The following is a 14142-nucleotide window of genomic DNA, read 5'->3' as shown; positions in this document are numbered from 1 at the left end:
GCTCCACGCGGGTTGTAAAAGTTCAAGATTTCATTTCATTCTTAGTTCCCTACATATTTTCATTGTTACTTCATCATCATCATCATCATCATCAGCAACGCATTACTGTCCGACTGATGGGCACAGGTCTCCTCTCATAATGAGAAGGATTAGGCCACCGCGCTGGCCAAGTGCGTCCAGTACGCACTTGGCCAGCGCGGTGGACTACTGACTTTACATACCTTTGAGATTTTTTTTTATAAATCTCAGATATGTAGGTTTCCTCGCGATGTTTTCCTTCACCGTTTAGCAAGTATTAATTAAATTATAATACGCACATAACATTGAAAAACCAGAGGTGCGTGCCTGGGATTTGAACCTCGGACCCCTCGCTCGAGAGGCCGAGTTTCTTAGCCACAAGGCTATCACTACTAATAATAAAAGTGTCTTAAAAACCTATAATATAAACAAAAGATTTATAAACGAACGTGTATGATATTCAATGAAATAAATAAGTTACCAAATTTTGCATAATAGTTTATTAACTATAACATACCCAAAGCCATAATACATTTTACACATGTAATATTATTCCAATCACGCCAAAATTGTAAATTGTTGACCAAAATAGTTAATTTACAAAAGGTTCGTAAAATACAAAGTGTTCACACGAGTAATTCTACATTTCATTAATTAATTAATAGCGCGATTCTGTTTTTGAATTAATGCGGAAAATTAATGCGACCGCATATCTGTTTTTCATTTGAGATTTATAAATTACTTTAATTACAATTTTATATTTTTGATCACGTTTTGATAGGCTAATTTACAGTATTTTATTATGTAACGGGTACTCACAATATGCGTTTTTATTGCCGATATTTCGACCCAGTTGCACGGATCGTGGTCACAGCGAAACTAAGGTGGCGGGGAGAAACCGTTGACAAGTACTAGTGGTAGATTAATCTATTATCCTACACAACAGAGATCAAGAAACATCCTAGGAACTTTAACAGAGAAGATGGTTTTACCCGTTACATAATAAAATGTCTCAATTTCGCGATAATTTAGTCTAAAATCATATAATTTACAGTAATTAGTTTTAATGAGATTAATGGAATGATGGTAGAAACATTTATATGTTGAATCCGAAGGAACTACTGTCACATATATTTTGCCTTAAATAATATCGCTGTGTCAAACTCTGTTAAGTTATAATCGTTAAGGTGACGCTTACAGGCATCCCAACTTAGTCTCAAGGAGTTACTGCTAGAAATAAATACGTGGGGTGCTTGATATTTTAAATGTTACAATGATTCTATTGGCAATTATCTGAGAGAATAGTTATGAACCGCAGTAAAATGCACCTCACGCTTTTTACTCTGAATTGAATTATTATATTAATAATTTTATTATATTTATTTTGTGGCGAATAAAAGCGTGTTAATTAAAAACAGAACAAACATATAGTTTCACGCTATTTACGTTTATTAATAAGTACTGAATTTTAAATGTATGTTAAGATATCGCTTCTGATAAGTCGTTTAAATGGAAAATAGGATAAATCTCTACCTTACGGGTTTTACGAATTTAAAATTTAGGTCTCGTCCATTAGGAATTGGCCTATTTAACATTTAAGTAAGGTTTTTTAGTAGTACCGAATTCCTCTTACCTGAAAATACTCAAGAGATTTCAGCCGACGATCATGTTGTAGATATTTGTTAAACAGTACCCTTACCATGAGTTTTCAAAACATTCCACAATTTTACGTTGCGTTTACTCAATCCATTATTCTGTTCCATTTGATTCAGTAGACTGAGTAAACGTAACAATTAGTAAGTCAAGTCTTTTTGTCTGCCTCACATGTTGGCAAAAAAGAGAGACAAAACATAAAGGGCCATTTTGTCAATTTAGACATTTAATGTTACGTTACTGTTACTATAGTTCTGTTACAATCCGCTAGGGGCGTTGATTGGAATTTGTATGGGCAAATACGTAACGACGTATGTACGTAGTGATGGAATGTAACAATTCTATGGTGCACCAAGTTAATTTTCAATAACGTCTTTTGTGTCACTGTCACCACAATTTGTATAGTCCGCGTAAAACTGCTAGTCCGCTCTGAATATAGAAATGAATCGCGTCGCCATAGTATATTGTATGGCTACACCTGTTCGCAACAACTTCAGAGTGGACTAGCAGTTTGGCGCGGACTAAACTAGATGTTGACAGATACGGAAGTTGACAAAAACAATAACATTAAACGCCGTTTGCTGCATGCCGTTAAATCTACTATGTGCCCTCCATGATCCCATCACTCGGTGTTTAACCAAATCCTAATAGGACAGGGCAAGAAGCCATTTACTGTTGTGATGTTGCTACTTCTAAAGATTAGTCTGAAGCCTTGATAGGATTGCCAGAAGTCATTAACATGTACGTTGCTACCGCTAAGTTCACCTTACACCTCATATAAGTAGGTAAAAGTTGTCCCACAACAATTGTTTGGATAGTATTGTATCTTCCACGGTACACATATGTAGATCTTAAACAACTTAAACTTATAATTATTTAGATGTTTTGTTGTTGAGGAATCGAAGCAGGGTTATTAACAGGTACAGAAATAGTTGAGATAATTGCTTCAATTATATAGTTTTATGATAGTAGTGATGTCCTTGTGGTTCAGATGCTTTCTCTCATTTAAGGGCACTCATATCAGGGCAGCCGGTATCGCCAATTTTCTATCCTTTAAATGCTACAAGTGGGTGCGCTGGTGGTACCTTCCGAATCTAACTGTCCTGATTCTATTACTTGATTCCTACCAAAATGATAACTTGATAAAATCATCATTTAAGGCGCTTAAAATAATAAGCAAACTGAAACAGTATAAAAACATATCATAGCAATTAATAACTAATTTGTAAGTCAAGCCACATCACTAAATGGAAATTAAAAAAGTAAACCGCATATTATTGTCGTCTATAATGCATTTGACGCGGAATACTTCATAATGGGCAGTAATTGTAAGAAATGCAATAAATAAAATGGTTTTTCACAATGAACAGTAATTGCCGGAATTGAGCACCACACGCCATGGTCGCATTACTCTGTTCTGTGAATGTAATAGCCGTGACTGCTTTGTATTTACTTTTGATGCGTTCGTAAAAAATGTGTAGTAGTGTTGTGTAAAATATTAATTTGAGTTCACATTCAAACCTCAATTTATTGTAAAGAACTCAACACAGTAGAAATCTCCAAAAAGCCTGTAAGGTGTGGGTCCTATTTTTATGTTAGGGTCCTAGTTTGTAACGTCCTTATTCTGACTTCCAATCTTAATGATAACTGACTGACCTATATCACTTACTTTACATAAATACATATATTAAATGCAATAAAATCAATTGATCCTTTTCATAGCTGTAATGCCACAAATAAGTAAAGTATCTACGCGTCAAATATGAAATAACGATCAGATATTTTTAAACTCACTCACGATCATTGTTTGTTTTGTGGCAATTTTTAAAAACAGTTCTATCAAACATTACCTCCATTAAAATATGTTCCTCATGAGAAATAACTTGAAATGCTCTTACGCGTTCCGTGCTCTCATACTCCACACTTCTAAACTGACGAGAATAGAACGAATGAATGCAAAAACTATTTTTTGCTAGTAAAGTTGCAAATGAAAGGTGGTAGAAGCTTTTGTGCTTCGCCTTCCGCACCACCACCGTCACACTAATTTCTGCCTCATAACAGCAGCGTTAAGCGCTGCTGTGTTCTGGTATGAAGGGTTGGTAAGGGAGACATACTTTTCCGAGGCGTTCCAACTTAGTCCTCAGGGATAGCGGCGCATCTGTGGCTGACCTCAGTTAGGAATATCTAATCCTATCTGGGGGTAATTACAGATGTCCATGGGCAGCAGTAACTTACCATCAGGCACTGCATGCTCGTCTGGTACTCCTATATTAAAAAAAACTTCTAAACTAACGAGGTTAGGTTTTTAATAACAGCAGTGTTAAGCGCTGCTGTGTTCCGGTTTGAAGGGTGTGGTAAGGGAGAAAGACTTTTCCGAGGCATTCCAGCTTAGTCCTCAGGGGTAGCGGCGCATCTGTGGCCGACGTCAGGTAGGAATATCTAATCCTATCTGGGGTTGATTACAGATGTCCATGGGCGGCAGTAGCCACTTACCATCAGGTGGACTGCATGCTCGTCTGCTACTCTTATATTATATAAAAAAAAGGTTAGGACGAATGAATGCAAATACTATTTTTTGCTAGCAAAGTTGCAAATGAATTAGAGTGGCTGAATTTGGCAGCGAACGCGCGAACCATTAATACCGCTTTCCGCTGTGTTTGAATTGGGTTTACAACTTCGTAGACGAGCAAAAAGCATTAGCTTTCAAGTGATGCAAACAAAGTTTGTAATGTGCAAAATCTCATGTATATTTTACCAGATGCGCCCCGCGGTTTTGAAGGAAATTTGTAAGAAGTCCGCGGTTTCGCTTATGCAGCTACAGACGTATTTGTTTTTGTAGCTGCTTAAATTAATGTTTTAATTTAATGGTATTAATGTTTACTTATACAGTGTTCCAAATTCGTAACGTTTTCAATTTAATGACATCTACGATAATATTGATTGATTGAATTAAATCAGTCAACATAGTCTATTATCAATTATAAATTATTTGAAAACAAATTGAAACAGTAAATAATTTAACATTAACAAGTAATGAATTAAAAAAATCAAAAACCCGACTGCACCAAAAAGGCTGAAGTAGAATTTCCAAAAGCAGTGACTATTTCACTGCTTTTGGAAATGCATTTCGTTATTTCGCATTTCGTTATTTTTATCCAGAAAGCCACATATAAAGTTTCAAAGTAGGTGACTGCTTCAAAAACAAAAGATGTTCAAACAATATTATCCTATTTTATCCTCGTAGTTGCTCATTTACGCTATATAAAGAACCTAAAAAATGTGTAAAATTCTAGCACGCTTAAGTTCAGCGGTTTCCCTTTGCGTCGATCTCTGGTACAGCAACTCACTCATTTAGTCACAGTCATCTTGATGTGTATATACGAGTTTATATGTACTAGCTGACCCGGCAAACGTTATGTTGCCAAATAAATAAAAAAATGTTAAGGGTGAACAACCCTTATCACTTAAGAGTAAAAAAATATAGATGTGGCCGATTCTCAGACCTACTGAATATGTATATAAAATTTGGTGAAAATCGGTGAAGCCGTTTCGGAGGAGTACGGTAACTAACACGCGAATTTTATATATAAGATATATTATATAACGTATGTGTAGTCTCCTCTTAATTTCCTGTATTTTGACACCCTACTCGATAGGTTTGGTTAACTTTTTTTAAAACGTGTTTCTACTCGTATTTCAAAAAATTCACCATTTACGGTCTATAAAATATATAACTTCAGTAAATCAAAGTTTAGGTCATTATTTTACCTCGTTAGAGGTAGAATTTCATTATTTTTATCTAACAAGCCTGATGCAAAATTTCATAGTGTTTGTTTCAAAATTGACGATTGTTCAAATGAACTTTAAACCCTTATTTTACCCTCTACGGGGTTGATTTTTCGGAGGGCGATAAATAAATGCGTCCTTGTTCCTCCCCAGAAAGCCAAATATAAAATTTTATAGTAGTTGCTTCAAAATTAAAGGATTTCAAAAAAACTGTTTTACCCTATTTTACCCTCTTTAGGGTAGAATTTTCAAAAGGCCTTTCTTAGTACTTATTCACGCTATATAGAGAACCTATGTGCAAAATTTCAGAAGTGTAAGGTCCTTGGTTTAGGATGTACGTTGATTTCTGAAAAATGAAAAAGTCATTTAGTTAGTCAGTCAGTCAGTCACCTTGCTGTTTTATATATATACAAATATGTTTTTATAATCTCCGTTTAATTTCCTTTCATTTGATACCCTACTTGATAGGTTCGGTTAACTTTTTTTTTTAAATGTGTTACTATTTCGCGCCAAAAATCCGCCATTTTGGTTTTTTTTTACTAACACCTATCTAAGGACACTCGGGTCATTGAGACAAATATAATGACACCTTAACTGTTGAAATTTATCCAGCCGTTTGTTAGATCGGATCAAATAAAGAAAGACAAACATACAAGATACGCGCGAAAAACATAACCCTTCCTTGGCAGTCGGGTAAAAATATGCAGTTATACCCCAAAGAAAAATGTAAAAATTATTATATATATTTAATAAAATAATGATACTACCTGAATGATGGAAAACTGACTAATCGATAATTCTGAAAATGTGTAAGTGTAAGAGTTTTTTTAAGATAGATAAATACTAAGAAAATATTTTAGAAAATTTACTTTAAGTATATTTTTATTTTTATTTATTTTTGGATATAATTATTTAATTACAATACAATTAAAAAAAAAACAATATTTAAACTAAAACTACTAAGATTAACCTGAAAAATTTATAAATAAAATAAATGAGCGATATCGCTGCCCCGACGGAGTGTACCCAAGATACTAGGCAGAATTACCTCGCTGAATTGACACACTAATTTGCTGGCCGAGGTAAACTCCAGCTCTTGGGTCACCGGAGGCCTTTATATTCATTAAGAAATTTATGACTATCGTTAATAAATAACGATCTGAATGTGTTTCTTATTTTGGCAATAAAATAAACAATTTTAATTACAAATACAAAAAAAGACTAATTAAAAAAGCACACATCAATTTATTTCCGCACAAATTGTCACTACATTTCACGGCATTAATTACATTTATTCAAATTTGAATCGCTTTCGACGTAACTAATTGGTCACGTAGGATGGCGTTGAGTGGAACGGCGCATTAAATTCGACTGTCAAGTCTATTTCGGTTTATCCAATCTTTTTGAGGCTACTCTATTTCGGTTTAAATAACGCCACTATTTTGAGGCTGGAGAAATTTAACTATTCAACGTAAATGATTCTCATTGTTAACGTACCTAATACCACGTAACAGATAGTGCCTATACACTTTTCGTTTTAGGGCCTTTATTAATTTTAAGTCCGTCAATAGATATCGCTATATTCTCTATAAATCTATGTGCTATGTATGTAGTACGCATTGTACGTTGTGTTGTACAATGAGACTATGCCGTTCGTATGTGTGCACTTTATCAATTAAGGGCGGAAATTTAATTTTTACGTCTAAGAAAAGATACCGCTTCATGCCCTACAAATGTATGTGTCGTATGTTTTTATCCACAGTCGATGTTGTGTCGCAAAGTGTGCTCGCATTGTCAATCTTGAACTCGCTTCATCACTTTGGGTCGAAATTATTCTTAAGTCCATCAGTAGATACCACTTTATGTCCTATACATTAAATGATGTGCCATGTATGGGTATAGTATTGTGTGTAGTATTCATAGAGCTCAGTGCACTTCATCACATTGCGGCTGAGATTAATTTTAAGTCCGTCATTAGATGTTACTCTATGCTATATAATTCTATGTGCTATATGTGTGTAGTCCTCATTATAATAATATGTTGTATTGAATTAAGCTCACGACGTCCGCTCTAAGTACGCTTCATCACATTGCGGCTGAGATTAATTTTAAGTCGTCTATAGATGCTACTCTGCGCTATAAAATGTGCTATATGAGCGTGTAGTCCTCATTATTTGTTGTATTGCATTATGCTCACCACGTCCGCTCTAAGTACGCTTCATCACATTGCGGCTGAGATTAATTTTAAGTCGTCTATAGATGCTACTCTGCGCTATAAAATGTGCTATATGAGCGTGTAGTCCTCATTATTTGTTGTATTGCATTATGCTCGACGACGTCCGCTCTAAGTACGCTTCATCACATTGCGGCTGAGATTAATTTTAAGTCGTCTATAGATGCTACTCTGCGCTATAAAATGTGCTATATGAGCGTGTAGTCCTCATTATTTGTTGTATTGCATTATGCTCACCACGTCCGCTCTAAGTACGCTTCATCACATTGGGGCTGAGATTAATGTTAAGTCCGTCAATAGATGCTACACTACGTTATACAAGTCTATGTGCTAATGTGTGTGTAGTCCTCATTATATGTTGTAATCCGCGCCGTCCGCCATGAGAGTACTTCCTTACACGGATTGAGATTCATTTTTAAGATCGTCAAAAGATGCCGTTATCTCCTTAAGTGCATGTCTTTATGTGTGTAGATGTAATTATGTGTTATGTTGCATTAATGTCCCGCCGTCCGCTCTAAGTACGCTTGATCACAGTAGGGCCGAGATTAATTTTAAGTCCGCAAATAGATGCTATATAAGTCTATGTGCTATATGTGTGTGTAGTCCTCATTATATGTTGTGTTGCACAGTGAGCCCGCGCCGTCCGCCATGAGTGCACTTCATCACTTTGGGGCCGAGATGTTGCGTCTCTCCCGCGGCTTGGAAGCTTCCGCTGCGTCCAAAGCGTCGAGCAGAGGGTATTATGCTTTTACTTGTTTGCTTATTCTATGTGCAATAAATAGGAATGTAGTGGTTAAATTATTTTAATTAAAGCTACATTTATTTTTTCGTTAATTAACGCAGCTGCCATAATTAGCGGATAATTCGTTAATGAAGCGTTAGCTTTACTTAATAAGTACATGCTTCTGAAAATATACTTTATTTTAATAGGTACTTGAATGTGAAATAATCGAATTTTGGCACATCGTTTCCACACATCACATATTCATTTATACACTTTGTATGTGACATAATATAAAGGCTAGTTATAGAACTTATTTGTATGTAATGTTGCCGGTTTAAGATAGGATCTTCAAAAAATGATTAAATTGAAGATGTGCAGCAGTATCTGCTTACATGGTTATTACGGCTTGTAGAGGCTGATGAAAGCTCCTACTTAAGTTTTAAGTTACTAAAAATAGGTAGTCAAATGCCTCGATATAAAAACTTTGTCGAATGTTATAATATTAATATATTTTATATACGAGATTAATTAAAAAAATATTGCAAAAATCAGCGTGCCTATATAGCCTAGGTCGCTTTCACAATTTAGACGTATCCAACAAAATCACGTAGTTGTGCTTAAACCTGTCAAGCCATTTGGGATACTAAAGAACAAGACATGCAAACATATATATTTTGCGTGTATGTAACACGCAAAATATATAACCCTCCGCTGCCTGGTAAAAATTAATAGCAAAAGCTTCGACACAAACTTTTTGAAACATACGAGATTAAAAAGATAAACAAGTGCTCGTTCATGTTCCGACGTATAACTTTCTTTGATCCAATAAAGTTTTAATATGAATGAAGCTTCGGCAAAGTAAATTAATGTACATTTAATTACATTCGAACTTTTCTTTAGGAACGAATATTTTTATGCGAAACCTCTGTATTTAAACCATTTAAATTGTTATGAGTTTTATTAAACAATGTGGTATATAAAGAGTATTTTTTTAGCTTTAAAGTCAGTAATGTCCTTGTTTATTATTATTTGGCAATAACTTATATGCTATTGTACTTAGGTACATAGTTATTTTAACTTAAATGGTGCGTTACACTTAAATTACACCCGAATTAAAAATAGCGATCTTAATGTCTCGCAATAAATAAATATAATATGTGCCGTTCCCTTACCCTTAAAACACCCTTTGCACTCTATGATTCTTAGTATAACTGATTTAGTAACTGTAATACAAACTGTCGAACAAGTCGTTTAACAATCCTATATTTTACAGGACAAATATGTCTGAGAGAGGTGGCATGCTCACTCCTGGGTCTTTGAGCGTATCATCGAGCTCCCCATCCTCGATGCTTCAGGACAGACGACGACCGTCTTCTACTGGAGAAACAAATACTCCTCTAAATAGAGCTCGCAGCGCCTCTGATGACGAAGGTAACGATGGTCTTCTAGCACCAACAACATTAACAGCAAAATCACGTAGCTCTGAAGACGGTCTTCTTCTACCCCCTCCGTGCACTTGTCCTTACTTTGGATCAGATTCCACCCCACCACGACGAACCACTGAAGTTATAATTGTCCCAGGAGGGGAGATTAACGGCTGCAATGGATTCCCTCGTAACGGTATGAAGGACGATGAACCTTCTACTCCTTTGTATAGAAGACCTAGTCGAGGCGCCTCGTCTATCGTGACTTGGGATGAAGCAAGGCGATTCAGAAGAGGTTCTAGCTTTGGTGCGAGAACAACATTATCGACCCCTGCAAGGGCTATACGAAGCCAAAGATCGATAAACAGAACCCAACCATCTGTGAACCCGAGTCCTCAACGCCAGACTCCACGAGCACATCACTCGAGAAATTCCAGTGTAATTTCTCGAAATTCATCCAGACACGGCCGAATTCTACGTTTGGAGCAAAAAGCTACCAAAGTCTTAGGGGTCGTATTCTTCACGTTCGTCGTCCTCTGGGCGCCATTCTTCATCCTCAACATGGTGCCAGCTGTCTGTCCTGACTGCGAGAAGAGAATCTCGAGCTGGGTCTTCGATTTCGTGCTGTGGTTGGGTTACGCCAGCTCGATGGTGAATCCGATCTTCTACACCATATTCAACAAAGTGTTCCGGCAAGCGTTCAAGAAAGTGTTGTCGTGTCAGTACTGCAAGGCGAGGAGGTAGCCCGCACCCTGGGAGCGCGTCCGGCCAGCATCAGACCCGGGGCTCAGCGCGCTCTCAGTGAACAAGAACATTCGATCTCAGTTTGTGTGAACTCTAACGAGCTTTAAAGAAATACGCTTCTAGTTTAGTACGTCGGTGGTAGACCGAACGCCACTTAGGGGCAGTGTCTATTTTTCTAACTGTGCAATATATTTCTACTTGTAATAGTGTACGCCGTATTCTGACCTCATAACTGTACCTGTTCACTCATCAGCTTCGCGTAGATTTTATGAAATGGTAAGGCAAAATCTTACAACCTCGATTTGAACGCTTAAAAAACACTGCTCTTTTTAGCAATAATAAACATAAAAATGCTTTTTAAACTCCTCCGGAATCGAACCATAAATGAATCTACCTCCTTGAAACTTGAAGAATGGAAAAAGAACTCTTGAAATATATCGACAAAATTAAACAATTAAGTATTCCGGGTGGATTCCACCGGAAAATTCCGTTCAAACTAATCCAATAACTAAGTAAGACATGAAATTCGTGACGTGCCGAGCGAGACGCAAGCAAGATTCTCAAGTTAATTAACTATTATTGACTGGGATGGGGATATAATCAATAGCTTAGTGGTTAGAAACTTGGCTTCTTATTTATGGGTTTGAGTTCGAATATTGGTTTTGTATTGAGTTTCTATAATGGGGTCTAAAGTTCCAATCCCAGGCCCACTTTAGATGTTTCATTTCCTCTGTGTGTATTAGAAATTAATTATCCCTTAAACGATGAGGAATTAAACCTGAGCGAGAAAACCGGCACGCCTAGAAGTCCTAAAAAACCTCAAAGGTGTGTGAAGTCTACTGATCTGCACTTTGCACAGTGTAGAGGACTAGGACTTAAATCCCTCTCATTCTTAGAGAAGAGTATCCAGCCGTGGGACAGACCACGATTATTACGATGAGTATAATAGATAACAAAATAACAGGTACACTTCATTATCGCTTTCCAGGCACACTTTCCAAGAATAGATTATTCAAGAAATACTTGATGAGATAGTCAGGATTTCTGAGAAATTAATTTAGAAATAAGATCGCTTATCTGTAAGCAATACCTGTTATTTAATGTTAAATTCCATTTCTAAACATGAGTTCTGATAAATTCTAAAATTGAAATTATATTTCAGTTGCGTAATAATATCTAAGTATTCAATTAACTTCAAAATTCTTGAAACCTCCAAAAACCTTTAAATACAGACGTTCCGACAATTTTTCCTTCGTCATTAATGGATTTTTTTAAGTTTTTATACACGAAAGACCAAGTCGTTTTATTGGGAAGTTGTTATTTTTGCCATTTGAAAGTGGTAAATTAGTTTCTGGTACGAATACGGCTGCACCATCATCAATACTAATGGTAATATGTTCCGTTTTTAAGGGCGTGGCATTGAAGTTATGCTTATCCAAGACATTCTCAATAAGTCCTTAAGGCTATAAAGGTCCTACGGTCGACAACGGCCACGACATCCACGACCACGTTGTCACTGTAAGTCTCTAATATGACTCTTCATATGACTGTACTTACAGTAGCCACTTTCTATCAGTTACACTGGATGCTAACTTCCTACAACAGTAAAAATATAATTAGTAACAGATTATATAAACATAACATATCTGATATCGCTAATTTAGTATCGATTTATCGTACTCTAATGACATTGACATGTGATAGGACCCTTATTAATGCCCAGTACACGTTATTGGTAAACATACTACTAATAATATAGGACTTTTGTGTACCATGTACAATGTGACCCAGTACATGTACAACGTACCAGCAACGTACCTCGTAGCAGGATATTTTTGTTTGTAATGAAAGCAACAAAAATAAAGACCATGTAAACATACAAACATTATAATAGTAATATAATCTCTACAACATACAGCATACATAAGTTGTTCCTATTCAAATCAAAGTTAGATACGAGTCTCAGTATTTTCAAGCTAAAAAGCACCTAACATAGTTGTTATAAAAAATAAATAATAATGTTTTTTTATAAAACAGTAATACTTTTCTTGTTTGAAGTACTGTCATATTTGTAGAACATTAGATTAATACGAGAAAGAACAAGATTTTGCCTTGTCATTATCAAATAAATATTTATTGACAAACCAAATAAAACTTAATTGTTATATTTTAAAGGACTTATTTTTAAGACTGAAAATCTATAAATTCACATGCCTCATCTAGTCACTTCGAATTAAGAATATTAATTACTTTTACACTAATGTATATTTCTAAATAATTTTATTTAATGAAGTCATATTTTATTTGTATTTTGTTTCTCCTTTTTTTGTAAATTAGTCATGAATTATTTAATTTCTATTTTTGTGGATTGTTAGTTTTTATAAATTTTATTACAGTGCCATATTTTATTGTGCGGCGAGTGGCTTAATTTTAGGATTTATAAGTAATTAAAAAATTATAAGTTCAATTAAAATACTTTTCCTACATATCAATAATATTCCGTAAAAAATAATATTAGTAAAAAATATTATTAAGTGTCACTTTCATTTATACTAATTAAGCTTATTTTTTACTTTGGTCTAAAATATATTCACTACTACATTGTAATCTAGTCAAATATTCGAATAAGAGTCGCGATGAATTATGAAGATGTCTTAGTGTATTTATTTTAAAATAGTATTTTATATATTTGATGTAAATTATACGTCAATATAATAGATTGTGTATAGACATAGAACATCGCTTACTATTTCGATAAAATAATTTTCAAAAGTAATTTGTCGTCAACAGGTAAGTGAAAAGAAAAAAATACAAATGTTAACTAAAATTGGTTAAGGAAAGAGATAATTCTATATGCAAGAGACTCGAAAACCGCTTGTTGTGGCACAATGTTTTTGCTGTAATTGTATAATCATTGAGTTTCATAGAACGTGGTGCAGTACTTGTGGCAATATCAGTGTAGCGCGGCAATATTGCATTTTGATGAAGGTAGCCACGCCATATTTGATGTCTAGTGAGCTACGTTGTAAAGTGCACAATAACATGCAATAGTACCTCTACCTTATAGGTGTGGTACATTTCACGGCAATATTTTCAGCATAATGCAATTTATATCACCGTTTAGGAGCCCTATAAAATATGAATTTGGTGGACGCACAGACGTGCGTCTAGATACAAATTTTAGTCTTGTATTTAGTGTTTTTATAACTACTATATAAAATAAAATGAGTACGTTCGTTTTCTTACTCAATTGGCTATTAGGTATTTCTTTGCAAATAAACATTTACAGGCGTAAATCTTTACTCAAGTTTGTACATGTAACCATTAAGAAAATAGTAATGTTACACAACTTTTTGTCCTTAAACTATAATTTCGAAGTACATGTTAGCAATAATTATAATATTTGTAATACATGTTGTAAATATGTAATTGTATTTGTAGATATATTTCTAATCGTGACCCATTTTATGTATTTAAACCTTTGTATTTTTTTGCATTTTGATATATCTAAAGTGTCATAAATAATAAATTATTTAATAAAAAAATTAAATAGACAAAAT

At 34.9% G+C, this 14142-nt stretch overlaps 1 protein-coding gene across 1 annotated transcript in view; it reads left to right on the top strand.

Moving 5' to 3' along the window:
* The window catches only part of 5-HT2B (5-hydroxytryptamine receptor 2B), a 114456-nt gene extending 103098 nt beyond the window's left edge, over positions 1–11358 (top strand). Inside the window, exons 7-8 of the mRNA XM_073079522.1 lie at positions 8320–8427; positions 9688–11358. Of these exons, the coding sequence (XP_072935623.1) occupies positions 8320–8427; positions 9688–10582 (1003 nt within the window). The 3' untranslated portion in view covers positions 10583–11358. The remainder of the gene's footprint in view (positions 1–8319; positions 8428–9687) is intronic.
* The last annotated feature ends 2784 nt before the right edge of the window (positions 11359–14142 follow it).

Source organism: Epargyreus clarus, unplaced genomic scaffold (assembly GCF_041222505.1).
Source record: "Epargyreus clarus isolate Ecla_fem2 unplaced genomic scaffold, WU_Ecla_fem_2.2 ptg000014l, whole genome shotgun sequence".
NCBI lineage: Eukaryota > Metazoa > Arthropoda > Insecta > Lepidoptera > Hesperiidae > Epargyreus > Epargyreus clarus.
Note: the sequence above shows the minus strand (reverse complement) of the source record. Positions and strands in the feature narration are given on the sequence as shown.